At 52.3% G+C, this 23,688-nt stretch overlaps 1 protein-coding gene across 1 annotated transcript in view; it reads left to right on the top strand.

The window, feature by feature from the left end:
* Pik3c2b (phosphatidylinositol-4-phosphate 3-kinase catalytic subunit type 2 beta) overlaps positions 1–23,688 on the top strand; it is a 62,558-nt gene that overhangs the window by 14,403 nt on the left and 24,467 nt on the right. Inside the window, exons 2-12 of the mRNA XM_015483911.2 lie at positions 5,932–6,951; positions 10,108–10,208; positions 10,804–10,958; positions 11,269–11,389; positions 14,294–14,405; positions 14,540–14,619; positions 14,764–14,827; positions 16,510–16,656; positions 17,323–17,356; positions 18,518–18,713; positions 19,815–19,937. Of these exons, the coding sequence (XP_015339397.1) occupies positions 6,019–6,951; positions 10,108–10,208; positions 10,804–10,958; positions 11,269–11,389; positions 14,294–14,405; positions 14,540–14,619; positions 14,764–14,827; positions 16,510–16,656; positions 17,323–17,356; positions 18,518–18,713; positions 19,815–19,937 (2,066 nt within the window). The 5' untranslated portion in view covers positions 5,932–6,018. The remainder of the gene's footprint in view (positions 1–5,931; positions 6,952–10,107; positions 10,209–10,803; positions 10,959–11,268; positions 11,390–14,293; positions 14,406–14,539; positions 14,620–14,763; positions 14,828–16,509; positions 16,657–17,322; positions 17,357–18,517; positions 18,714–19,814; positions 19,938–23,688) is intronic.

Genomic DNA, 23,688 nt, shown 5'->3' with positions numbered 1-23,688 from the left:
TTTATTTAGAGACAGGATCTCTCTGAGTTGCTTAGGGCCTCACTAAATTGCTGAGGCTGGCTTTGAACTGGCAATCCTCCTGCCTCAGCCTCCCAAGCTACTGGGATTATAGGCGTGAACCACTGTGCCTGGCTTCTTCTTAAACTCTTGTGTCTAGTTTAGCTTCATATTAGTGGAGAGTCCAGGATACACCCAGGCAATGAGAGATGGAGAGTGAGTCCTGGTAGGAAATGGTGAATTACTCGGGGTTGCAAAAATTTGACTAAGAAGAAGCTAGAGAGGGAATAAATGAGTGGGAAGAAAACACAGCAGCTATTTTCTGTGTCCTCACATTTGGGGCTAAAGGAGAACTGCTCAGAGGGAACATAGGCTAGAAAATAGACCTTATTGCCTTCTTGGTATACACGTGCTTCAGTAATGGACTGAATCGAGACGCGTATAGAGAGGTGTATGAGATGTGTGGGTTTTTGTTTTGTTGTGTTTTTGGTACCTGGGATTGAACTCAGGGGCACTTAACCACTGAGCCACATCTGCAGCCCTTTTTATTTTTTTATTTTGAGACAGGGTCTTGCTAAGTTGCTGAGTCTGGCTTTGAATTTGTGATCCTCCTGCCTTAGCTTCCTGAACCACTGGGGTTACAGGCGTGCGCACCACGTGCCCGGCGGAGACTGTGGGTTTTCAATAAGGAAGCAGAGGTCAGATGCACATCTGTTGGAGGCAGGGAATTGGCTTGCTTGACCTCATTGAATCACTTCCTGCTGGAGGAGTGTGGTTCCTGGTACAGGACGTATTGATATCACTGTCGGAGCTAGAGCTGGGAAGGGACAGCTGGAGCAGGGCAGCCAGTGTGTGGCATGAGGTCTGGGGATGGCAAAATCTGCAGGATTGGGGTGTGGTAATTGTAGGTGTTGGGGGATGGATAGAGACAGAGGTCCTCTCTGAAGAGAAAAATCTAGAAGCCAAAGGGGTTAAGTCCTTATGCCTTCCAGTCCCTTGGATCCTATCTGTCCTGAGGGGAGGTACTGGGGGGCCCTTCCTAGGGAAGTCCTAGAACCGAGTTCTCTTCCCTGCCTAAAAACTACTAAAATGGTGGGATGCCCAAGGCCCCAGGTGCTTGAGACTCCACTCTTCGCCATCTTGCTTGAGAGTTCCCCATTTCCCCTGCCCAGTGGAGATGGGCTGAGACACGCAGGGCCGCCCAGTTTTATACCCCAAGGGGGGATTGAATTATTTAACACATGCGTCCATCACCTTTGCTAGATTCTAAGCTCCTTGGAATTGTGCCACAGTCACCTGAATCCTGATTCTCAACACCCTTTGGGATCCAGTTCTATGGCTCAGGATGTGGGGAGATGACCCAGGCCCTTTAGGTACTCCCAGTCCCGAGCCAGAGCAACGCTGGCACGGCGCCCTCCAGCAAGAGAGCAGGAAGCTTCTCTGCCACGGCTTCAGTGGTGCCCTCGGCCCCTCCCTCCTTGGCAGGGGTTCCAAACAGAGCCAGCTCCTCGGGAGGGAGGGCTTTCTCCCTTTCTCTCCCCCATTGACTCTGAACCATTGTGTGGCTCTGCCCTGACCCCATTTCCTCCCTCCCAGCCCCCAGCCATCTGTGGGCAGCTGTGTAGACTGAGGTTGGTGTCTGGTGCTGCTTAGACCCTGGCACCGACCTGCTCGGCCTAAACATGTCCCCTTATGTTTGGTTTCTTCTTATCTTCCTACGGGTTCTGAAACCCTCGTCTGTGGGTTGAAATCTGGCTGCACTTCTGAATCACCTGGCGGGGGTGGGGTGGGGGGTGCTCTGGAAATATACGGAGTCCAGGGATTCGCCCTACTGAATCAGAGCCTCCAGTGGGAGGGGCCAGGAATTTATGTGTTTGAAACATTTCCCAGATGATGATTGCAGTCATTCAGGTGTGGGCTGTACGCTGGATCATGTTGTGTCAATGTGAAATTTTGTAGGTGTGCTAAGGGCATCGTGTTTACATAGGAGAATGACTAGAGGCAAAGTGGTGAAGCAGAGAGAGAGAGAGAGAGAGAGAGAGAGAAGAGAGAAGAGAGAAGAGAGAGCGCTCAAGTTAGCACAAAGCAGCACATGCAGGTGGGGATAGGAAACTGACCTTTCCGATCATTTCCATCTGTTCTCTTGAGAGATGGACACTAGGAGAGAACACAGGACTGCCAATGTGCACAACTCCAGGGGGCGCCATTCACTTGGTTTCTTTGTCAGGATGCCACTGATATACAATACAAAGTGTGGCGTGCTCTTGGGGTTGTGTGATAGCGGTGCTGGCCTCAGATACCTCTTCCTGGATGGGCTGTGGAAGAGAAGGACAGAGGCCCTCACTCACCTACCCTCTCTCCTGAGACCTATGTGACTCTATGTATATGTATTTTTTTAATGGAATCCCTCGTAGCCCTTAAGGACTAAGGGACTAGAGCAGTTTCCAATGTGTCAACCCAGTAGAGGCTGCTTCAGAGAAACTGAATTGGGGTAGGGAGGAGGCAGGAAATAGGAGACCTGATTCCTAAAATACTTGGCTCCCACTCCCCGAAAATGAAATTTGGGGCTTAGAGCAAGCCAGCTCGCTCTGTCTCAAGGTCATTGGGACTGGTGGCTGCCTCCTTTCCTGCTTCCCTCTCTGGTTTTCCCTGTGCCTGGCTGCTGGTCTCTGAATGCTCACTTCACTTTGGAGGTGGCTCTCGTGGACCTACAGGGGATGCTGTTTGTCCTGTCTCGTCACCGTCACCACGTCCCACTCTCTCAGCATCCGTGTGAGCATTTAGGAAGGAGCAGCTGCCAGCTTGGCCCCTGGTGTGACATGTGTCAGCACAGGCTGGGCTTCCTTCCCTGCATGATTGGGGGGGGGGGCAGGGGGATGGTGGTTACAGAGGGTAGCTGGCCTTTCCTGTGTCTTGGGAAAGCCTCAGGAGCTGGGCCTGCTTGGCTCACCCCTGGGGCTTTTCCTTGCATTTTCTGTGACTTTGGAGTCCTCTGAGGAATTCACCTTGGGGAATCCATAGGTCTGAGTCAAAGAATCTCAGAGCTGGAAGGCATTGCACGGGGTTTTCCTGCCTATCTGTACACCTGCTTACAGGTGCCACACCCAGCCCAGTTACTTTTGAAACCCAGTCCTGTGTTTGAAGGACTCTAAGGAAAGACATCACCTGTATCCTGGTCAGCCTCTCCATGTGGAAAAACATAGAGAGGTGCCAGGAAAAACCGGTCGGTGCCAGCAGCACCAGACACCAGACACCAAACCTCTGCCCTTATATTCAATATTCTCGAAGAATGTTCAGGTACCCTCTTTCTCCGTGGAAATAAGGTGAATTGGGATCTTGAGGAGCTTAGTGGGGGTGACAAATCCCGAATCGTGTAATTTTTTTTTAATATTTATTTTTTAGGTGTAGATGGACACAACACAATGCCTTTATTTTTATGTGGTGCTGAGGATCGAACCCAGGCCCCGCCCGTGCTAGGCGAGAACCCTCTACCACTGAGCCACAATCCCAGCCCGAAATGTGTGATTTTGAATAAAATAATTTAAGCCCATGTTTGGAATATGTACAGGTAGCTGTGTGGAGCAGAAAGAAGGGATCCAATCTGGGGGTTCAGAGAAGACTTCTTAGCCTGATCTCTTAGCAAATCTCGGAGAGGTGAGTTAGAGTCACACAGGCAAACGGGACCAGGAAGGGCAGCCAAACTCAAGGGCTAGCACTTGAGCCGCATCACAGAGGGATCAAATACACACTGATCACGGGTTGGGGATGAGCTGGAGGTGAGTGGGAGATGGGGGCAGATGATAAAGGCTTTGCGGAGGAGTCAAATAGAGAGCCTTTGAAGGATTGGTTGTTAGCAGGGAGTGAGATGATCCAATTTACACTTCAGAAAGCCCTCAGGCTGCTCTGTAGAGAAAGCCTTGGAGATGGGAAGATTAGGAGGAGGAAGGACTGTTAGGAGGCTATTGTACTGAGAGGAGATAAGGGCCTGAATTAGGACAGCCCCGTTAGGATGGAAGGGAGCCCTAGTCCGGGGAAGTCCTGAAGGGGAAGAGACTTGGCAGTTCTTGGTGATTGGATGTGGGGGCTGAAGGAGGGAGGACACTAGTGTGTCTGTTGAGTTTCTAGCTTGGGGGTAGAATATGCCTCTCAGGAGTCAGGAGGGAGGAGCAGGGCGTAGGGAGGAAAGAAGGTGACAGTTCAGTTTGGGCCATCTGGATTTTGAGATTCAGGTGGGCAGATGAACTTGAAGGAGGGATACACATTCAGAACCAGCACCTGTTGGTGGTGGGATAGATGGGACTGCCTGAGCAGGGGGGTCGCGTGGTGACACAGGGCCAAGAAAGGAAACCTGAGCCAACACCAGCATGTCAGGACTGGGCAGAGGGAGAGGAGGACACAGATGGAGGCAAAAAGCAAGAAAGAAAACTGCATCGAAAGCCAGAGTCTTAGGAAGGAAGGGGATGGTCCGCAGAGCCAAGTGCTGCAGGGACTTCTGGGCAGAGGGAAGTGCCTGCTGAGCCGGGCAGCCTGGGCATTGTTGCTGGAAACGCCAGATGACAGTCAGTTAAAGAGGGCATGGGAAGGGAGAGTTGGGGAACATCAGGTATTGCTGCTCTCTTGTGAAGGATGGCGAGAAGGGAAGAGAGCAGAGGACCAAGCAGCGAGGGAAGGTGTTTAGGTTATAAGTAGTGGGGGTGACAGATCCCGTTTTGTTTTTAAGGCTGGAAGAGGCCTGTTGATGGGCTGAAGAGAGAAACCACATAAGGTCAAGAGGTTGAAGTACAGAGAAGTGAAGGGAAATCCAGTAACATCACCCTGGAGGAGATCAGTGGTTGGCACATGAGCAGAAGAGGGTTGTGCCGATACATGGGGTCGGAAAAGAAGCAAGTGCTCTACCACTGAGCCACATTTTATTATTTTTTAAAAAAATTTTTTTTGGTAGTTGTAGATGGATAGAATATTATCTTATTTGATGTGTGTGTGTGTGTGTGTGTGTTGCTGGGGATTGAACCCAGGGCCTTGCTGCATGCAAGGCAAGCACTCTACCAACTGAGCTATATCTCCAGCCCTCAGCATAGCTAATTTGTTTTTCATCCATGTGCATGCATTAATCAATAATTCATTCCTTTTCCTTGCTGAGAAGTATTCAATTGTAAACACATAGACATACCACATTTTTTAAAAAGTTGTTTGCCTGATGATGGACATTTGGGTCATTTCCAGTTTGGAATTATTGCAATAAGGCTTCTGTGAATATTTGTGAATATTTCTAAATCTGTGTGGATATATGCTTTCAATTTTCTTGGGTAGGTTACCAGTTGTTTGCAGTGTGGGAATTGAACCCAGGGCCTCCTGCATGCTAGCAAGTGCTCTGCCATTGTGCCCTCCTACATCCCTAGACAATTGTCCTCTTTTTTAAAAAAATTTTTTATTTTTGCAATTCTGGGGATCAAACCCAGGGATGGTCTACTACTGAACTATATCCCCAGCCCTTTTTATTTTTTATTTGGGGACAGGGTCTCACTGAGTTGCTCGGGCTGGCCTCAAACTGGCAATCCTCCTGTTTCAGCCTCCTGAGTCCCTGGGATTATGGGCATAAGCCACCACGTTCATCCCCTTTAAACTGGAGAGTTGGCTCCTCTAAATTTTTCTTCTTGTCTGATGAAAGGCACCCCTCTCTTTCCTTGGGGCATACAGGAGAGAGATGAAGATAGGAGTTAGTGACCAGAGATGGAGACATGTATAGATGAGTGGGTGGGGGGATGGATATAATAGATGAAGTTGACCTGGTATCTCATTTTTCCTCCATCTCTCTGTTTCCCATCTGTGGTAGGCACTGAAGAAATGGGCACGAGCCCAGACTATGTCACCTACATCAGCTGATTAATGAGTCTCTCTTTGTGGCTGAATGATATTTTTACTCCTCCTCTGCAGGTATCCAGACACCATGCTTCAGCCCTCCAGTCCTGACATTGGTAGGAAGTAGAAAGCTTCCTTCTGTCGCGTGCCCCCGTCCTCACCATGTCTTCGACTCAGGACAATGGGGAGCACTGGAAGTCCCTGGAGTCAGTGGGGATCAGCCGCAAAGAACTGGCCATGGCAGAAGCCCTGCAGATGGAGTATGATGCTCTGTCCCGTCTCCGGCATGATAAGGAGGAGAGCAGGGCTAAGCAGAACCTGGAGCCCTCTCTCATCAGCTGGGATGAGCCTGTCTCAGACCTCTACCACAAGCCCGCAGCAAGGCGGGGTGACCTCAAGCTGTTACGGGGTCTCTCTGGCTCTGATCCTACCCTCAATTACAACTCGCTCTCCCCACAGGAAGAGCCGCCCAACCACTCTACCTCCCCGGGCCCCGAGCCTGGCCCAGATCCCTGGCCCAAAGGCTCACTGTCTGGAGACTATCTCTACATTTTTGATGGTTCCGATAGGGACCTCTCTTTGTCCCCAGGACCAGGGAATGTAGATGACTCTTGCAAGAAACTGTCCCCACCTCCTTTGCCTCCCCGAGTCTCTATCTGGGATACCCCTCCTCTGCCTCCCAGAAAGGGGTCCCCCTCATCCTCCAAAATCTCTCAGCCCAATGACATCAACACTTTTTCTTTGGTGGAACAACCCCCTAACAAACTGTTGGGGCACCGGATCCTGGAAGAGGAAGAGTTGCCAGGAAATGGGGGGCAGGGGCGCCTGCTGGGGTCTGTGGATTATGATGGTATCAATGACGCAATTACAAGGCTCAACTTGAAGTCAACCTATGATGCGGAGATGTTGCGGGATGCCACTCGGGACTGGAAGGAAGGCCGAGGGCCCCTGGATTTCAGCAAGGACACCCCTGGAAAACCTGTGGCCCGGAGCAAGACCATGCCCCCTCAGGTGCCTCCCCGAACCTATGCCTCCCGCTATGCCAACCGGAAGAATGCGACACCAGGCAAGAACCGCCGGATTTCTGCTGCTCCGGTGAGGACCTCACTGTATTTCTTCTGTTCCCCTTTTCCCATGTCATTCAGAAACAAGGACCAGGCCCTCTTCTTTGCTGTTCCAAGTTCAAATCTGCCAAGTACTCACCCTTTAGTCCTCTCCTCCCCTCTTCTGCCATCGGGAATCTGGGCCCTGGTGGGTAAAGGTCCAAGGTGGGCTTGATTGTGTTGTGGGGGGGGGCAGGAGAGGGACACCAGTAAAGAAGAAATGGGCACGAGCCCAGACTATGTCACCTACATCAGATTATTGATGAATCTCTCTTCGTGTCTCTTAGCCAAAAGAGCCTTTCTGGGGTTAGGAGCTTTGGAACCCTGGTTCCTAGCATGTGCTGACCTCATCATGTAAGGACTATACCAGGAGTTAGGGGATTTGTCACTAACTCTGGGTGAATGGCCCTGTGGACTTAAGCAAGTTGTTTCCGGTGCTTGAGGCCCTGCTCTGACAAAGCGCTGTGCGACCTCGAGGCTCATTCATAATATCAGCCACTTGTTTAGTGCTCACTGAATACCAGATCCCGATCCAGGTCTCCACAACAACCCTGCCTGATGGTCCAAAGCCCCACGTCAAGACATGGCAGAGCTGGCATCCAACCCTGGTCTCCCTGTCCCAAAGCCCCCCTCTTCTCCTCCTCTTCCTCCCTCTCCCTCTCCCTCTGTGCCCAACCTCCCCTGTCTGTCCCTTTTGTTGTGGTAAGAACTACAGAACATAAGACTTAACCATCTTAACCATTTTTAAGTGTACAGTTCATTGTACCAAGTACAGTCGCATATTGTGTGTGGCTTCACTGCTATCCATCCCCACCCACTCTTTTCCTAGTGAAAATATTTAGAAAAAAATAGAATCATGAGAGTAATTTGACTTGCATCACTCTGTAGTATAAAGTAGCAAAGTCTCTCCGTTTCGCCCCAGGTGGGCTCCAGGGCAGCTTTGGTCTGTTTCTGGCTGAGAGAAGTGTCCACAGCATCTCCATGGGTGGGACCTAAAGCCTGCCTTGTGTGTCACCCTTGGCCCTGCCCACCGTGGCCTCAAGGTGTCAGGCGTCCTCCCCCAGGGCTGAGACTTCTGTGGCTCTTCATTCCGCCTCATTCCATCCCCGTTTCCTCCTTATCCATTGTCCAAGGGGCACTGGGGCTTTCCCACCTCACACCCAGCCTTTGGGATCCATCCCAGTTCTGAAGAGCTACTCGGTCCTTCCTTCCTCTGCTGAGAGAGTCCCCCCAAAAGCAGAACCAGCTCCTGGGATAAGCCACCGCTCCAGAGCTCAGGGCTTTTTAAAGGCCCTGCTCTGAGAGGTGGGGCTGCTCCCGCTATTTATAGGGACTGGGAGATTCCTGTTCCTTGCTCAGAGCTGGGCCTTGCTCAGGCCACCCTGGGAGGTGGTCAGCTCTGTCCTCTCTCCTGCCTCCTCTACTCCTTCACCCTTCCCCCATCCTGAGTGTCATCAGAGTTGTAAGAGGGAGCCCTGGCTGGAGGCTCCTTGAAGAAGCACGGGCAGAGCAAACGTCTCTTGCCAATTTGGAGGGGAAATGCGGCCTTGGTCCTCCCCACCTCAGCTGGGGGCAGGGGCTCAGCCCGCCGGGAGGGGGGATCCCTTGGGCTCTCGGCCTGTACCCCCACCCCGCCTTCGCCGGGCTTCCAGCCGGAGGGACCCTCATCCCAGGCCTGCTGAGCCATCTCTGGAAATGGTTGGCTCCAAATGCCAGCCTGGTACCCCCGCTGCCAGCCTCTGCCTGGCAGACTCCCCCAGCCAGCATCGGGAGATGGCACCAGGGCCTGCCAGCCGGGCAAACGTAAGTGGCTTTTGTTTTCCTCCAGTGCCAGTGAGTGGTACGGAAAGGGCATGAAAATGGCCTTCAGTAGCCATTCTGTTCTGCCCCTCTCCCTCTCCTGCCTTCGCTTCCCGCTCCTCTCTGTCTCTCTCTCTTTTGTGGGTTAATTGCTGACAGTGGTTCTATTGTTTTGTCCGGGACACAGGCATGCACTTGGCAGAGCCAGGGCCTCACATGCCAGCTGCCCCTACGACTGCCCTCCCCTCTGTGTCCCCCACCCCGCACAGCCAGGGGAGCAAGGCTGCTGAGAGGGTCACCCAGAGAAAACAGTCACATATTCAAATGAGGAGCTCAGTTGCTGCCATCTGCCCTGAGGGGCAGGGAGGACCTGAAAACAGCCAGTGGGGAGGGTGAGAGATGAGAGGTGCTGGTGGTGTGGTGTGCACAGACCCGAGCATCAGGCTCCGCCCTGGAAGCAGCTGTTAGAACCGGCTGCCTTTCCTGCAGCAGGCTGAGACTCCCTGGAGCGCAGGCCTCCTTCTCTGGGATGGCCGACCTGGGCAGGTTGTCAGGCAGCAACCTGTCAGCAACTTGCCCCTACTTTCTCCTCCTTGAGGCTTATTTGAGGACTTCTTTAGGCCCCTCCTGGGTGACTGAGAGCAGCTATGGATGGGAAACAGTTGTGGGTCTTGTCTGACAACCCCAGCACCACACCATGCTCTGGGAGAAGAGGTAGGCCAACCAGGGCAGGCTGTCCAAGTTCCAGCCCTTCAGAACCAGCAAGCTCTGGAGCCAGCTGGAGGGAGCCAAGCTTTCTCCCAGGTTCTCTCCTGCCCAGACCTCTGCTTTGACACTTTCTTCCTCAAATAGCACTTACGGAGAAGGCACATGTGTCTGAGTCATCGTCTACCAAAGGGCTCTAGATCTAGCTCCCTTTGCACCTCTGGGGTGTCAGAGGGCCAAGCCCCTCCTGGGACCATCTGGAACCCCTATCTGCCCTGGTCTCAGTGGAAGGGCTGGGATAAATGGCCACCAGATCAACTCCCACTTCACCTCTGGGAGCCTCCCCAAGAAAACTCTAGCCCCGCATGGCCGCACATGGCCCACCTGGCTGCCCCGAGCTGGTCAGAGACTTGTCCACGGTACCCCACTTCCATACTCAGCCCCAGCGTCAACTCTTCTCTTTTAATGTGGCTGTTGGTCTCCCAGGATGGCACACAAGTGTATTTATGGGTTTTCTATATTTTCATATGCCCCTTTCACTGTATCGAAGAGCTGGCAAGTCTTCACCCCTAGATGTGGGAGTCCCTTCAGGAAGGGGGTGCTATAGGGGAAAGGCAATGAGTGGGCTGCTCTTCCCTTCAAGGTGGTCTCCCGGCACCACACTGTTGCCAACGGCCACGAGTTGTTTGAAGTCTCAGAGGAGAGAGACGAGGAAGTTGCCGCGTTTTGCCACATGTTGGATATGTAAGAGTTCAAGAATGGGTGGGGGCTTGGAGGATTGGGGTGGGGGAGGAGGGTCACCCATTTCTGAACTTACTTTAGAAGGAAGAAGAGCCTCAATTCAGAGCTATGAGATGCCTCCCAGATCAGGTGTCTGCAGGGTTTTTGAAATCTTAGAAGCCTCATATTTTTATTAAAATTCATAAAATTCATCCAACAGTCCAGTCGACCTCACCACTTTAGGCCCTGACCCTCAGTGGCCCTTAGGAGCAGATGCACCCCAGGTAAAATAAGAGTGTTCTCTTGAACTGAAAAAAAAAAAAAAAAAAAAAAAGGAAATGGATTCATCAAAGTTTTCTGTTAAACTTAATATGGAAATCTTTGTCATTTGGAACTCTCTCTGCTGTTCCACTGTGGGAAATATTTTGCAACTGTAGCAGAGAATGAAGAGGCCAGTTTCCCACAAGCTGCCTCCCCACAGCTCCCAGTCTGGCCTGCAGACCCAGAGGGCTAAGCTGAGTGGGGACAGAGGGACCCTTGGCCAGGAGGGTTCCCACAAATCTCTTGTCGACTACTCTCTGAAGGCACAGCAAGGGCCCTTCTCCCTCTTCCTGCACAGCCTTCGATCTGGCTCTGATATCCAAGACTACTCCCTCACCGGATATGTCTGGAGCGCTGTAACCCCAAGCCCAGAACACCTTGGGGATGAGGTCAACCTGAAGGTGACAGTGTTGTGTGACAGCCTTCGGGAGCCACTCACTTTCACCTGCAACTGTAAGTTAGGGAGGGCATGTGAACTGGGGGAGGGGTAGCTATGTTTTGGACTGTAGTTATGAACCTTTGGTCTCCATCCCACCTCACCTTGTGGACCATGGGGATGGAGAGCAGTGGGAAAGAGACTGGCTCCGGGGCCATCTTTCTGTGTCCACAGCCACTTTCTTAAACCCCAAGCTGTTTGTTTGCCTGCATCATGTGGTTGGCAGTGATGTTGGAGAGGGCTTACTGGGGACAGGAGATCAATAGGGGCTGAGCCCTGCTTACCCCTTGCCCACCACTGTTGCTTTCCCCACCCTGCTCTTTTCAGGCTCCTCCACAGTAGACTTGCTCATCTACCAGACCTTGTGTTACACCCACGATGAACTGAGGGAAGTGGACGTGGGGGACTTTGTACTAAAGCCCTGTGGGCTGGAGGAGTTCCTTCAGAAGTGAGTGAAAGGGGGCAGAGGCTTGTGGGTGGGGCAGCACCTGCCTTCTGGAGGCCTGGGGTGTAGGGCTTGGGAGAGGGCTAGGCTCCTGCACTGGCAGCTCCGCCCCCTCCCTGCAGTCAGGACTCCTGCTTTCTGGGCACACTCCCGGCCACGTTGCACTTTCCCCAGGAGCTCCGTTTTCCAGCAGAGTTGGCTGGATCCTAAGCCAAATCTGCTGTGGAAAGTGCTTGGAGCTGGGATTAGGCAAAGTTGAGGTCCTATCTGCTTGCAGACTTCTGCTCGAAGAGATGTGCATACTGGGGGAGGGTGGTTTCTCCTCTCCACAGGATGTGCGGTGTCTTCACAGCTGAGGTAGCAGGACTAGGCAGAGGCGCCCTCGCGGAACCTAGGGGAGAAAATACAGTTGCTGTCTTCCCCTTCCCCTGCCAACACTCCTTTGTCCCGCTGGCCCATGCAGCGGGTTGTCCTCCTCCCAAAGGCTGGCTTCCAGCTCCTCTTCAGCCAGTGCCCTCTGCAGAAGGCAGCGTCCCTGGAAAGTGTGATGTGGACCAGCTGAAGCAGCCCCCTTTCTGCTACCCCAGGGCTCTGGAGGGCTGGGCTGCAGGGGAGGCAGAGGCAAGGTTCCCACCCCTGGCTGGTACAGTTGTGTGGCAGCAGACAGATCAGGTTGGCCACTGCCCAGCATTTCCAGCCACTTGGAAGAAGCAGGCCCTGGGAGTAGAGAAAGGTGAAAGCCATACTCCTTCCATCGAAGAGCCTGCTGGGTACCGCCACTCACTCCTTCTTGCAGGCAGGTCTAGATACCAAGATGGTCACCCATGACTAGACCACAGGATTGGTAGTCAGGAATGGAGATTCATTTTTTTGACTGATTTCAACCTTAGGGATATTGTGGGGTCTTTGACAAGCCCCACAACTCCGGGGACACATTCAAACATGCCCCATGTGGTTCTTACTTATGTCCTTACTTCCCCTAGAGGTAATAATAGGGGTCTGAGGTCATGATGTTGTGACAGAGAAGCCCTAGGCAGCCTCCACTGTTGGAGGAAACAAGGGCCATCGTGGGTCATTTGGGCGCTGGGAACACCATTACGCTGGCTTGAATTTTGGCTTGCCATGAACTCGTTGTGAAGTCTGACTTTCAGTGTCCTCAGAAAAGAATGATGAGGGTTTGAGTTGGGAGTGTAGCTCAGTGGTAGAGCACTTGCCTAGCATGCATGAGACCTTGGGTTCCATCCACGGCACCCCCCCAAAAATATTGGTGAGGATTAAATGTGAGAGGGACCCAATGAGCAGTCAGTGAATACCAGCAGGAAAAGATCAGCCCAAAGAGAGGTCTTAATGGGGCTCTGGATTAGACACATCCCACCATTTCCCTTGCAGCACCCCTAGTCCTGAAGCCCCTAAGTCCAGAAGTAGTAGGAGATGTCAGGTTCTGCCTCTCTGCCAAGACCCAGGTAGAATATTACCAACGTAGTGGGACAGGGTCAGTGGTCCTAGGGTCACACCCCTTCCACTCTGTCTTAAATGCACCCAAAGAAAGCCTTCCACGGAGAAGGTCAAGCAGGCCCCTGGAGACCTGGTCCAGCAGCCTCTCACCTCCTGAAAGTTCTTGACCTAGCCACAGGCTCCTGACATAGGGCAACTGCCCTGCAGTAGGGGTGGCAAGGACCCTCTGGAAGTTTCAGAAAATCACTAGTCCCGAGGAACCCCTCAGGATTCCTATTCCATGCCTGGCAGGAGGGGCTGATATTGGTGGTGGTGGTGGGGAGTGCTGGTCCAGGATGCAGGCTGCTCTCAGATAAGGACCTTAAGACACTCCTAGGGGAGGGTTGGGTTTCCTGCCACCTCCCCCACCCCCACCACACTCTTCCTTCCTCCTAGACACTCCCGCCAGGGCCTGCCCCTCTGCCCCGCCTCCCTACCCCCAGGCTTTGGCTGCTCTTCAGTCTTAGCAGTTTGGGCTCCAGATTAGAGGCCAGGCCCCTCAGGATGTGGAGAATCCCCTAAATCCTGACTGGATTTGGATTGGCCTCCAGTCCTGCACCTCCACTGGCTTCTGCACATTCCCCTCCCTTTCACACCCCTCCCCTCCCCTCCCCTCCATTTTTGGCCTAGATTCCCAGCTCTGCTGAGGAAGGAAGTCTGTTTCCGGCTTCTGTTACCCAGCTGCTGAGACCTGGCCCAGGCTGCAGTGTTGGCCTGGAGGTGGGACTCCCTCTGCCCTTTCTTGTGGGTTTCCTTTCTGATTAAGGTGTGATTTGGAAGTGAGGAAGGGGCTGGGTCCCAGAGGGGCTCCCTAGGCCTCCTCCTCTAAATTGAGGTGGGGAGGAGAGTCTCCTGTCTGGATGCTTGAACACTGTGAATAGTATGCACGTTTTTAGGAAGTCCAAATCAGGCGGGACCCCCAGAGGAAGGGAGAATCAACTTGGGTGAGAATAATCATGATGGATTTGCTTTGTTTGGGACCAGCGTCTTAGTCGTTAATATAGAAAGAGGGTAGGAACACCAGAGCCTGGGCACAGTGGATCTCTCTTGGTTGTCCTCTACACTGAAGCTAAGAGATGGGGTGTAAAGAGCTGTCCCCTGAGAAACTCCCTCTCTTCCCCACTCACTCAAGCAGTTCCCAGCCTGGAAATGAACCAGTGATAACAACACAGGTACTAAACACTAAGACAGCCAATATGTGTACAGCCCAGGGTTGTTTGGATAGATCCTTATGCCTTCCCCGACTCCACCATGACATTTTCCAGGAGCCCAGGGTAGGGCCTGCAACACAGGTCCTAGCCCCACTCGGACTCCTCCGGTTTCTTCCTGGTTCTGTCTCCCCAAGGCTAAGGTATGTATCTCTTCCCAAGGACTCTCTAGGATGCTAATGGCCTTGTCCCCCTACCCCGCCAGCAAACATGCTTTGGGCAGCCACGAGTATATCCAGTACTGCCGCAAGTTTGATGTTGACATCCGGCTACAACTCATGGAACGGAAAGCCGTGCGCAGTGACCTGGCCAGGACGGTCCGTGTGGGGAGTGGTTGTTGGGTGCCCAGCGCCGGGGAGGTGGAGAAGTGATATGGGGCACGTTAGGGGAGTGGAGTGGGAGTGCTGAGATAAGGGCATCACCCCTGCTGAGCAGAGTGCTCTGTACACAGGTGAATGATGACCAGAGCCCCTCCACCTTGAACTACCTCATCCATCTGCAAGAGAGGCCAGTCAAGCAGACCATCAGCAGGTGAGTAGGGGACCTGGAAAGAATGGGAACCCTTGACATCAGAGCCTAATCCCTGAGCAGAGGACAGGGAGGGAAGGAATGGGTCTGCCAGAGCTGGGTCTTTTGTGACCTCTCCTGTGATTTTTCTCTGCCCCCAACTCCCAGGCAGGCCCTGAGTCTTCTGTTTGACACTTACCACAATGAGGTGGATGCCTTCCTGCTGGCTGATGTGAGTACATGTCCTGCAGCTGGCCCAGGGGAGCTGCTGGAAGCTCCTCTGCCTCTTACCAGGGCTTCCTGGGACCAGCCAGCACCACCAGGCATCTGGGTAGAGCTGAAACCTTGCTGGCAGAGTCCTTCTTTCCATCCCCCTAGCTCACAGGCCAGCCAAGATCACTACTGGCTGTAGAGCAGCTGGCAAGCGTGTAGAAAGGGGTTCCGCTCCCAAATAGAAGAAGTAGGTCAGGAAGTGTGTGCTGATCCCTGTCTCTGGAGTAGGACATCTCCAAGCAAAGGGAACTAGAGTTGTCTTCCCAGTGCCACAGTTGAATGTGCATTGGCGTGTGCATCCCACTAGCAGTGTTCAGGAACCTTGGGCTTGAAAGGTTTCATTGAGCTGGTGTCACAGGTAGAAAACCCTCAGGAGGTGGAAGGTCCCAAATGCAGAGGGGCTAGCGCCCTTTCTACCTAGACTGGTGAGGAACCTCACACCTCAGAATTATGAGAATAAACATTTGCCCACATGTCAGGAAGCTAAAAGCAAATCTGCTTTGAAGTGACCTTCAAAAACAACCTTCCCTGCTGGGCGTAGTGGTGCACACCTGTAATCCCAGTGGGAGGCAGGATCACAGGTTCAAAGCCAGCCTCTGCAATTTAGAGAGGCCCTAAGCAATCGGTGAGACCCTGTCTCAAAATTAGAAAGGAAAAAAAGTGTGTGGGGGAAGAGCTGGGGATGTAGCTTAGTGGTCAATTGCCCTTGGGTTCAATCCCCAAAATCAAATAAAAAAATCAAAACAACTCTCGCTTCATTGATCTAGTTAGCATCGTGGATCCTTCCTTCTGGGGAGCTGGACTCGGTGTCTAGCTCATCCTCTCCCCACTGCCAGAATCCCTTCACCAGTAGCCTCTACTTAAACTTTGCAATGACGAGGAGAGAGTTCTCTGACCATTCTGCGAATTGTGGCCCTCCCTGTGCTGGCAGGTGCCAGGGATAGAAAAGTATAAGAAATTTCTTAGCCTTTGGGCAGCTCGTGTGGTTAGAAAAAAGCGATAGTTGAGTCGAGATAAAAGGACAGCAAGGAGTTAATGAGGAGCCCCTGGAGGGTGCTGGAGAGGGCCACTGACAGGGAAGCCCTTGTCAAGGAGCTGGTAGAATTTTTTCTGGCCGTTAATTAATCAGGGCCAGACAGGAGAGGGGATTCCACATGAGGAAACACGGGAGCCAGGTGCAGGGGAAGAGTACAGAATGGGCTCTCTATGGAGGTGGGATGGGTTGGCCTGGAGGTTGTGTACTGAGTTATGAGAAATCAGAAAGTGGGCAAGGAGGCCTGCACGGTCTCTTTGGCCTCATTACTCTTCCCTACAGATCGATTTTCTTCCAACTGCAGGCCCCTGAGGGAGACCTGTGCATGTCTGAATAGTAGAAGTGGCCAGGGGCAGACCGATGAGGCTGGGAATGAGAGGTGGTTGGGGGAATGAGCTGAGAACGTGGGCCTGGCTCATTTAACACCAGATTGTTTGCTGTTTGCGGATGCGGGATGTTTGAACACGAAGCATGGATTCCACTAGTTCTTCCTTAGAGTCATTATCCCCTACACTTCCCGACTCATTCATTTAAGTGGGGAGGGGGAGGATTGGGGGCCACCAGTGTGAGAGCAGAGCTGCCAAGCCTCACGGTGTGGCCTCCCACAGGGGGACTTCCCGCTGAAGGCCGACAGGGTGGTCCAGTCTGTCAAGGCCATCTGCAATGCCCTGGCTGCTGTGGAAACCCCTGAGATCACCAGCGCTCTCAACCAGCTGCCCCCCTGTGCCTCCCGCATGCAGCCCAAAATCCAGAAGGTAAAGAGGCCCGGGCATTTGTAAACGTGGGGAAGTGGGAGAGCAATGTTCATAGGTTACTGTGTTGCTGGTTGCTGGGGTGACTAGGTGACCTTTTGCTAAAAAGACTCTTCTTGCTACTTCTATCTTTTAAGCAGTACAAACACAAGAATTCTTGGAAAATGGATGCCAAGTGCATCCCCTCTTCGCAAGGATGAGGGTGGGCCGGGGCCTGCCCCTGGGACGGATTGTGCCAGCCCTGGCCAGTGAAGGCTTATTCACAACCACCCGGGCGTTGCCTCACGGTCTGCTTATCCATCAGGGTACAAAAACCAAACCCGGAGGAGAACATCCCAAGAGCCAGGGGCTCTGTGACGCCACAGCGGGGGCTGTGTGCCGCGCAGATGGGGCCGGCGACACAGACACTGTGATCCTCTCAGCCGAGTGGCCTGGGGTTGGGCTTTTTACTAGGGTGGATGCAATGACAATTTTTATCCCCATCAGCTCCCTCTGTCCATCATGCGGCTCTGGTAGAAACCATTACTCCATCCTCCCTGGGGAGTCTCTGCTCCTCACATTTCAGCCCAGCCTGGCCCAGATGAGTGCAGCTGTGCAAAGCCCTTTTTCCAGCTGTGATGAAAAAGGCCACGGTCCTGAAGCTCCCTCCCTCTTCTTTTTACCCAACAGGATCCCAGCATCTTGGCAGTGAGGGAAAACCGAGGTAAGGGGACTGCTGTCCCTCTTTGTCCCTTAGGAGCAGCTAGAAACTGCCAGCTCTGCCTCTTTAATTTATGTGGCTGAGCTTGGCCTGCTCTGTGTGTATGTGTGTGTGTGTGTGTGTGTGTGTGTGTGTGTTTCCCTGCGAGGTGTGGACACAGCTGGAGCCCACATTGCTTTCCACAAATCATTTTCTCATTATTGTTGCTAGTCATTCCTGTGGTGTCCCTGGAAGGGGTGATGAGGTGGGATAAGTGTGTGTGTGTGTGTGTGGGGGGGAGGAGTGAGGTGCAGCCAGCCTTCCCACCCAGATGGGAAAGCTCCCACGTAAGTACGTAGGCTGTGCTTCTTCTCCAGGCTGCTCACAGCCCCTACGGTTCCAATTTAGAACAGATCTTGGGAGAGTGAGAAAGGATTTTTCACTAGGATTTCTCTAGGACTTCCCTGTTGAGACTTTAATACAGAACTTTGCCTTAAAAGCCTATGTTGCTGGAAATCGTACCGTGATTCCCAGTCTTTTAGGTGTCATGGACCAATAAAATGCCCCAAAAAGTATTTGGGAGACCAACACAGAATCACCAGCATTTTTTTTTTCTCTCCACATGCCAAACTCAGAGTCTTGCACATGCTAGGCAAGTGCTGTACTGCTAAGCTACTCCCCCAACCCTGCGAGCTTTTGACTTTGCCAAGAAATGACTTTTTGAAACAACTGACAGTTTCTCAGTACTATCATTTGCTAAAAGGAAGAATATTTGAACACAATAATATAAGCAGTAATATGTAAAAACAAGGACCATGTTTGAAACCAAGTAGCTTATTTCTTTATGCAAAGCTCAGGATACCCTCCTTCTCTTTTCCCATTTCTTTTTTTCCTTTTTAAAATAATGTCATTGTATTTTTTATAACTTTATTTATTTTTTGTGTAGTGCTAAGGATGGAATCCAGGTGCCTCACACAGGGTAGGCAAGTGCTCTACCACTGAGCCACAACCACATTCCCCTCTTTTCCCATTTCACCATACATGAGTGAGCATTGTCACGGCAGTTAGGAACGGACGGGCATTTGGGGACCACTATCCTAGACTTGCCCGTTCTGGCTAGTGCCACGATGACAAGATGGTGCTTGCCGAGGCCTCATAGTTCCTTCTGACCCCTTTCTTTCATAGAGAAGGTCGTGGAGGCCCTGACTGCGGCCATCTTGGACCTTGTGGAGCTGTACTGCAATACCTTCAATGCAGACTTCCAGACCGCAGTGCCTGGGAGCCGCAAGCATGATCTAGTCCAGGAGGCCTGCCATTTCTCTGGGGCCCTAGCCTTCACTGTCTATGCCACCCACCGTATCCCCATCACCTGGGCTACCAGGTGAGTTGATGCTCAGTACCCTCTAGAGAGCCACCTGAGCTTAACTTCCTGTTGGCTTCTCCCCTTCTGTCTACCTACGAGTGACCTCACATGACACCTCCGTGCTAGGATGTGTGGCATTATGGTACAACAGGGCTGAGGGGGTGAGCCAAGTGCCCGAGGGGAATCCAGGCTGGGACACTGCTGAGAGTGAAGGTCCTCCCGGAGATGGAGAAGCACCTGCCATTCCTTCTCAGCGCTGTCTGCCTCAGCATCCCTGCCCCCTCCAGATCCAAGGCCGGCTGAGGGAGACATGCGACAGATGGCCAGTTCCCAGATAGAGTGCGTGCCCCAGGCCAATGACTGCACTCCCCTGCAGACAGCACAATGGGAGGGGCGGGGAGGTGGGGGATAACCCTTTGTCTGGGGTTCCTTAGGCCTGCAGGGGTGGGTGGGTGGAGGAGACCGTTCATTTGGTAATCCTTAGCTCCTCCACTGGGTCCCCAGCATCTGAGGCCTGGGGGAATAGGCATTTGGTCCCACCCCACTCTTACCGGGCCCCTTCCCCCTCTCTTCCCTTCCCCTTCTCTCTTTGTTCCTCACTTAATGTATTCCTCTGGGCGATTGGCAGAGAACAAAGGAGGCAGCCTGGGAAACCGGGGCCTTCTCTGACCTCTTCTGTCAGGCACCTGTCATGAGCCACAGGGACCCCCATGTGTTGGCATTCATGGCCGCATATGTCGTTTTCCTCCCCCACCCGCTTTCTTGTGCGCATATGTATGCACACGCGTGCACGCACCCACACAAACATACACATGCATATGTGTTCGGGCACACCCCGGACTGAAGCTGACCTTGAAGAGTGGGCTGGATGGCCATTCCCGTTATAGGAAGAAAAATCTCAATGCTCAGCCGGGAGTCTGCTATCAGCAGAGGGATTCAGACTTCTCTTTGAGCATGCTTCCTCCAATAATGCTTGGTTGGCCTGACCTTGACCCATGTTTCAGTTTCCAGAAACAGAGCACTTCTACTGGGGGGAAGTGGGGTTTGGCAGGAAGGGGATGCAAAGGTTTGGGTGACTGAGACGGGTTTTGGGGGTTGACTTCCTTCTGTCTTTCGTAGCTATGAAGATTTCTACCTCTCCTGCTCCCTCAGCCATGGCGGCAAGGAGCTGTGCAGCCCGCTGCAGACCCGAAGAGCCCACTTCTCCAAGTATCTCTTCCACCTAATCATCTGGGACCAGCAGTAAGCGTCCCCCCATCCCCCCACCCCGGCTCCTGTGGATCTGCTCATCCCTGGGAATGTTCCTGGGCAAATGAACAGACGCAGACTGGGGGCGAATGCCTGGGTTAAACCAGGCTCCCTCGCTACCCTAACCAGACAAGTCACTCATCAACCCTGAAGTCTCCATTTCATTAACTCTTCAATGGGGACATGTAAAATTTCTACCTCTCAAGTTGTTAGGAAGATCCAATGAATCGTGTCCATAAAAGCTCTTTGCAATCTATAAAGGGCCATGTAACTGTTAGTTGTTAATTTAAATAATATCTCGTTGCTTTGATCTTGTCTCTCTTAAAGAATTTAACTAGTCTGGGGGACTCTCATCCTCTCCCTTCTTCCCAGAGTTCCCTTAGAATAGGCAAATGGTGGCTGGGGGTGGTGGTACACACCTGTAATCCCAGGTCCTTGGGAGGCTGAGACAAAAGGGTCACAAGTGAGCCGGGTACGGTGGTGCACTCCTGAATCCCAGAGGCTTGGGAAGCTGAGGCAGGAGGATCACGAGTTCAAAGCCAGCCTCAGCAATTTAGTGAGGCACTAAGCAACTCAGTGAGACCCCGTCTCTAAATAAAATTCAAAATAGGACTGGGGATGTGGCTCGGTGGTCGAGTGCCCCTGAGTTCAATCCCTGGCACCAAAATAAATAAATAAAAATAAAAAGAGCTGGGAATGTGGCTCAGGGGTAGAGTGCCCCAGGTTCAATCCTTAGTACTGGGAGGTGGGGATGGGCCAAAAACAAAGAAAAGGCCAAGGATCTTGAGCTTTGTCCCCCACAGATAGAAAAGGGAGGTTTTCTGGAGAAATGAGATGGAGCCATGGAATAAGGCTCTGGTTCTAGTTCTGACTCTAATCCTACATTTTCTCCAGCTCATCTGTGCCTCAGTTTCTCAAAATGAGAAATGGGGACATTTGCTTAATTCAGAGGCAGTTGCAGCACTGAAGTAAGGTAGGCAGGTTGTAAATATGAAATCACAAATACAAGATAGTATTGATGGGGGCTGGGATTGTGGCCGAGTGGAAGAGCCCTTGTCTACCATGTGTGAGGCCCTGGGTTCAATCCTCAGCACCACATAAAAATAAATAAATAAATAAATAAATGTCCAACTACAACTAAAAAAATTTTTTTAAAAAAGATAATATTGATTACCATTTAATAATAATGGCAATTTGATGTCAGGAAGGTGGGGTTCAGCCAAGCAAAGCAGGAAGAAAATGGAGGTGAGGTGGCCTTGAATTGAGGTGAGGTGGCACGGCAGGTGTGGCCTGCCTGTGCCTTGTCTGTGCTGTCTCCAATTCCCCCGCCTCCAGATGGTCAGACCACCTCTTGTTTGCGGCTCCCAGCTTCCCTTCCCCAGACTGACTGTCAGGGTCCTCATTTGCAGATGCTACTCAGGTATTTGGAGTGCAGATTAAAGAGACCAAGGAGGGTCTTTGGAGAGGCCAAAGACAACCAAATTGGTAGACAGAGTCTGCAAATGCTGGGAGGGTTGGAATCTGACATTTTACAGATGGACAACTGGGCAAACCTTCACACTTAAGTAATTCTTTTTTTTATTATTTTTTTAGTTGTAGATGGACATAATGCGATATTTTATTTATTTATTTTTATGTGGGGCTAAGGCTCGAACCCCAGGGCTTCACACATGCTAGGTGTGTGTAAGGCACGTGGTCTACCACTGAGCTCCAACCCCAGCCTCACACTTAAGTAATTCTTAGAGCAATAACTGCAGTTGCTGGTAAATCCGACAACTATCAGGGCTGGAGATACTCCTTGGAGACACAGGATCATTCCATTAAATGGCCCTTGAATTTCACTATCCCCTTGGGATTTCTTTGGCCTTAGTTACTGCTGATGTCCAGGAGAGTCGTGCTATTACAGTGTTCTGGCTCAGGAGAACCACAAGAAATTGACTTTAGATACTTTTCTCAGACAGAATCAGAAATACAGAATCTGCCCAGCCTGCCCAGTGGGTCTCATTCTGTTCCAGGTCTGAGATCTCCACCTTGAATCTAAAGGGCCAGTCTCCTGGGGCGCTGCTGGCCCTGTGGAGGGCATGATCTCAGCCCTACAATCCAGATGCTCCACCTGATACATGTGGGCCCTTCTTAGTCAAGACCATGGCATTCGGGAGAAGGCACCAAACTAGGGGGTTTGGAGCACAAGCTTGGCCTACCGTCCTCTCCTTCTTACTATAGATGCCATCCTGGGTAGCCATTCACTCTAGGATGGGGACAATTATAGGGCCTCCCCTACAGGGTTGTTGGAGGAGCAGTTAGGAGGAAACTGTAAGTAAAATACCTGGCTCAGCGCCCAGTGCATAGCAAATGCTTTCTTCTTCATTGTGGTCTTCTTAGCTGGGGGGCCCTCTCAGTTCCAGTTTCTCTGTTCCAGGTGACTGATAAAGTGATTGACACATGGAAGTATTTGTGCATGGAAACAGTATCTGTGTAGCCTAGTTTCAGAGCAGTGACCACAGCGTCACATAGCAAGAAGTACAGAGTATGTGCTCATGTCACACTACTGAAGCTGTTTCTCCTCTTCCCTGATGAGGACACTGTGGGGCCAGAGGTATAAATTAAGTGGGCTCAGACTGTGAGTGGCCAGTCCAGGACTCGACCTGCCAGCACATTCTGGGAGTCCCCCCTGGAGGAGGCAGTCCTGAAGATGTGATGTTGAGGAATGGTGGCAGGCAGGAAGTTCAGGTCTTCAGCAACTTGGTGGTTTTCCTGAGCCACCCTGGGCGAATGTCCTGGGGACAAGCATACCAGATACATTCAGGGCCTGAGGAACTGGGTGCCTTTGTTGCATCTAGTGCTATGGTCTCAGCAAGAAAGTCTCTTCATTCTCCTTTTCCTTAAGACACTGCTGGAAGCTCCTCCCTTCCTGGGCGGCAAGAAAGGGCTGGGGACCAGCTCCCTCTCCTTGGGCATCAGGGTCAGCTGGTTGTGTCTCCCGTTGCCGCAGTACAGGGATCAGCTAACTCTCAAAATAGGCCCATGCTCTGTCACTTCTAGCCAAACCCTGGCTGGCATGTTCTCTGGCTGCTGGAGGGGCCCTAATTATAGCTGTGGGGCCCCCAGGGTAGCGGCAGCTGGGACGCAGCGGGCTGTGCCAGTCTGTGGCGACAGGCAGGAGCAGTACCTCACCTAGGTAGAGAGTCCCCTGGAGGAGACTGGCAAGGGACTGTGGGTGCAGGGGAGCTGTTTTATCTGAAACTGCTGACCTTGGGGGTGGCCTCCTGCCTCTGTGCCCTCTGGGTGTGAAAGTTGCTGGGCCTGGGCAGCAGGAGGGTGTGGCAGTATGGACTTTGGCCCAGGGATAACTTCCGGGAAAGGTATGGCGGGTCCTCCCTCTTTCCACAGCTCCCCCAGCTGCAGCTCTTCATCCTGAGCACAGGGAGTGGCGGGTGTGATCCAGGCAGAGCTGCCCAGGAGGGGACATCTGGGCGCGTGGAGCCAGCGGCCTGCCTCTCTCAGTCCTTTCCTTTTGTCCCTGCCAGTTGGCTTTCTGACCATTTGGGGACTTCAAGAAGCCCCTTCGCTTTGTCCCTTTAGCTTTGAGTTTGTTGGGGGTGAGAAAAAACCACCATGTGTCCCTGGAGCTAGGAGAAGGGACACCGATGAGGGGGAGGGCTGTGGGGGAGGGTGAACTGAGGGCAGAGAACATGGTGCTTCTTCCTGGTGTCTCTTATCGGGGTTGGCGGGGGGGGGGGGCCTG

This window comes from Marmota marmota, unplaced genomic scaffold (assembly GCF_001458135.2).
Source record: "Marmota marmota marmota unplaced genomic scaffold, marMar, whole genome shotgun sequence".
Taxonomy (NCBI): domain Eukaryota; kingdom Metazoa; phylum Chordata; class Mammalia; order Rodentia; family Sciuridae; genus Marmota; species Marmota marmota.
The sequence above is the reverse complement of the archived record's forward strand: the minus strand, read 5'-3'. Positions and strand labels throughout refer to the sequence as shown.